This window comes from Pararge aegeria, chromosome 15 (assembly GCF_905163445.1).
Source record: "Pararge aegeria chromosome 15, ilParAegt1.1, whole genome shotgun sequence".
NCBI lineage: Eukaryota > Metazoa > Arthropoda > Insecta > Lepidoptera > Nymphalidae > Pararge > Pararge aegeria.
In genome coordinates, this window is record NC_053194.1 from 14,882,340 (window position 1) to 14,886,152 (window position 3,813).

Here is a 3,813-nt window from a genome sequence, read left to right on the forward strand (position 1 = left end):
AGGGCTAACTTGTAGTGGAATAAAAAAAAAATAAAAAAAACACGCGTGGTGGATGAATGAAATTTTAATAAAAGCAATCTTCCGGATAACTAAATTGAAGACTACCCCCTGTAACATATTTCCCATTAATATACATTCTTAAGTAAACCTATAAATCGTCTAATATGACCCGTATTCTTCAGACACTCAATAGCGATCGGAATTTATATTGGCAGCCTCCCCTAGACGCGGTCGATGGAATCCACGGGCAACCATAATGTTATTTTATGGGACCACACATTCTCGGACGAGATGAGATTTATTTACTTTCAAGTGTCTAACTAATAATAATAATAATAATAAACTTTATTCAGCTTCCACACATAAGTACTTTTTTTTTCGGCGGGTAGTTGCATAATAAGAAACACGTTATTTTAGTGTATCTCTCTTAAAAATTGAATTTATAATTGAATTAATGACCTTTAAACAATTAATAATGCATTAATATCTTCATACCTGCCAGCAGTGTCCCATAAAGGTAAATCCATACAATATAACTGTAGATAACACTTGAACTTAAACTACTACCAACAACAAACACACAAAACAGCTAGTCAACAATGGAATCTATTAAGAAATCTGTGGATGATCTGTCTCTACATTTTCACAAAACTATGGCTGAATTCCAACAAAATCTGCAGTCTGCTATCCCGGCAACCAGTCCCACCTCAAATATAGCTTCACAGTTTAGCTCGTTCCGAAACTTTGTCATGACCGCTTTGAACAGTCTTCAGGGGCAGCTAGAACTTCTAAGTCAGCAGATGGATGAGCAGGAAACAAGAAGCCGTAGGAAAATTCTTCTGTTTCATGGTGTCCCTGAAACTGCCAAGGAAGATGTGCCTGCCACTGTTGTAAAAATCTTGAAAGATCATCTTCAAATGCATGAGCTTTCTGTGGCAGCGATTAGTCGGTGCCATCGAATAGGGCAGACTGGTGGTGACAAACCAAGAGCACTGCTTGTAAAACTCTGTGACCAGTCCGTTAGAAACAAGATCTGGTTTTCTAAAAAAAACTTTAAAGGCACCGGGATTACTTTGGGAGAGTTCTTGACCAAGATCCGGCATGAAGCTTTCGTGGCAGCCAGACTACAGCTGGGCCTATCAAAGTCTTGGACAAAAAATGGTCGGATAATTGTGATTGGATCTGATGGTAAGCGACATTCTATCACTACGAAGGCTCAGTTAACTGCTATTTCTTCGGGATGTGGTAGAGAAGCAGCCTCCAGTGTTCTAGCTGGACCTGCTACAGTTGCTTCTAAGCCGCACGCTGGTCCCTCTCAAATTTCTAGATCAAGAAGAGTGGTGAAGAAATAGCGCTGATGTGCAGTTAAGAGTAGTTTTTTGATGATTTGTTGTCATTTAGTAATTACCAGTTATCCATAACTAACTTTATATATATTCTTTCCCTCTCTATTTTATAACTTAAAGTATACTTTTGTTTCTTATATTGAATTTTGTGTTAGTATAATTCACTCTGATTTGGGTGTCTACTTTTAATTTTATTTGTACCTGCTTTTAAATTTATAATTTTAGTTGTCAAACGTCAACTTATTGCATTGTTGTTGTTATGAAAGTTCAGAATACTCATGTTGTACAGCACTGGGTTCTTGCTTTTTGTTGTAATAGTTATAACAATATGGCTGTATTCTCTTTGGCTAAGGCACTGAACTAGAATATGTTTATATTAATTAACTGGTCTGTGGTTATAATACCTTCTTTGCCAGTGACTTTGCACTCGTGTTTGTATCCTCTTTGTGACGCGTCGCCAGCGAGCCTGCATTGCGGTATTGTTGACGTTTGGCTTTCAATGCTTGTATACTCATTGTTTTATATGATGTTTTTGTCATATTTTTAGAGAATTGTGTTAATGATAGACAAGAACTTCATGTTTTGTAATTAGGTTAGATCTTTATTTCTATGTCAATTAAGTTGTTTTCTTTTGATGATTGTTTTTTCTTAAGTTTAAACCTTAGGAATTTACACTGTCGGCAGGCAATATGTTTAGCACGTTTTAAATTATAATATATATATATTTTTTTTATATTATTATTATTTTTATCGTATTTTATAATATTATTATTTTAATTGTATTATGAATATTGGGGATGATATTTCTTGTAGTGACAGTAGTGATAGCTCTGATGAGGTAACCTTCTTTTCTCCTGTTTGTTCCTCTGATGGAAGCTTCCATAGCACTTCGTTACCTTTAAATACACGCCTTGAGTCCGCTTTTGCGGGGTATCCTAAGAATTTCAACGTAGTTCACATAAATGCGCAGAGTATTCCTGCACACTTCCCAGACCTTTTAACCTCTTTTGATGTTAGGAACGTCCATGCTATTCTAGTTTCAGAGTCTTTTTTAAAGCCGTGCCTTCCCTCTACCTCTTATTCTCTTCCTGGCTTCCATCTAATTCGAAATGACCGTGTGGGTAAAGGTGGTGGGGGAGTTGCGATCTACCGAAAATGGAATGTGGCTGCGTAGGTACGCAGCCACATTCCATTTTCCATTTTAAATAAGTCATCGTCAACTTATGCTGAATCTTCGGAACATTTATTTTTAGAACTACTGTTTGGTAATTTAAAAGTGCTCTTAGGTGTATTTTACAGTCCATCGCTTCGAATAGATTACTTTCACGAATTTGAAACTCTACTAGAGACTTATGTGCCACATGCAGATCATATAATAATTATGGGTGATTTTAATACTTGCCTCGTTAAAGATGATTCGCGGGCCCATAAGCTAAAAAATATAATAAATAGCACAAATTTGTCTTTGCTTCCAACGAGTCCCACACATTTCTTTCCGAACTGCTCGCCTTCACAGCTGGATTTGATGATTGTCTCTGCATCGGCGTATGTTAGTTCTTTTGGCCAGCTTTCTGCGGAAGCCTTTTCTTACCACGATTTGGTATACCTATCCTATAATGTGCGCCCGCCTAAGCTCAAGCCAACAACAGTCATGCGTCGTAGTTTTCACAAGTTTAGTAATGATCATTTCTTGCGGGATCTAAATTGCATAGATTGGGACGTAGTTTTCAATGCTCCTTCGCTGGATGAAAAGATCTCTATTTTCAATTCTCTTCTTATTGAACTCTTTGATACCCATGCACCTTTTCGACCGATTAAACTAAAGCATCTGCCTGCACCGTGGCTTACTTATGATATAAAGCTTGCCATGTCTAAGCGTAACGCGGCGAAATCAAGGTATAAGATCCAACCCTCTGATGCCAACTTGCTTAAGTATAAGCGGCTGCGGAATCGGTGTAACAAGATGTGCAGAGACGCTCAGCGCAATTATATCCACTCTTCAGTTGATGGAAAGAGTACCCTTAAGGTGTGGAAATTTTTGGAAACTTTGGGCATTGGTCGCCGGCAAAAAAGTGTTCCTGATAGTGTGGATATAGATGCTTTGAATCGTCATTTCAGTAATGTGACAACTAGTATTAGTCGCAAAACTGAAACTCTGGCTTCGATAAGCTCGCGTTCAAAGCCTCATTTTCCATTGTTCCAATTTAGCGTGGTCAGTCCTGGCGAAATAATAAAGCACATAAATGCAGTTAAATCAGATGCTTTGGGAAATGACGGTATCAGCCGTAAGATGATATTGTTAAGTTTAGATTACATCTTACACGTTCTGTGCTACTTATTTAATCTATCTCTCTCATCTAGTTCCTTTCCTAGTGCCTGGCGTATAGCTGAGGTCATACCTATTCCTAAAAATTCTAACCCGTCTTTGTTTTCTCATTTCCGACCTATTTCTATTCTTCCGTTCTTA

The 3,813-nt window shown here is 37.7% G+C and overlaps 1 protein-coding gene across 1 annotated transcript; it reads left to right on the plus strand.

Moving 5' to 3' along the window:
• Window positions 1-386: 386 nt before the first annotated feature.
• LOC120630106 lies at window positions 387-1,432 on the plus strand. Its single transcript, XM_039899257.1, has one exon. It carries the CDS (start codon window positions 600-602, stop codon window positions 1,350-1,352), a length of 753 nt encoding a protein of 250 aa, XP_039755191.1. The 5' UTR covers window positions 387-599; the 3' UTR covers window positions 1,353-1,432.
• The last annotated feature ends 2,381 nt before the right edge of the window (window positions 1,433-3,813 follow it).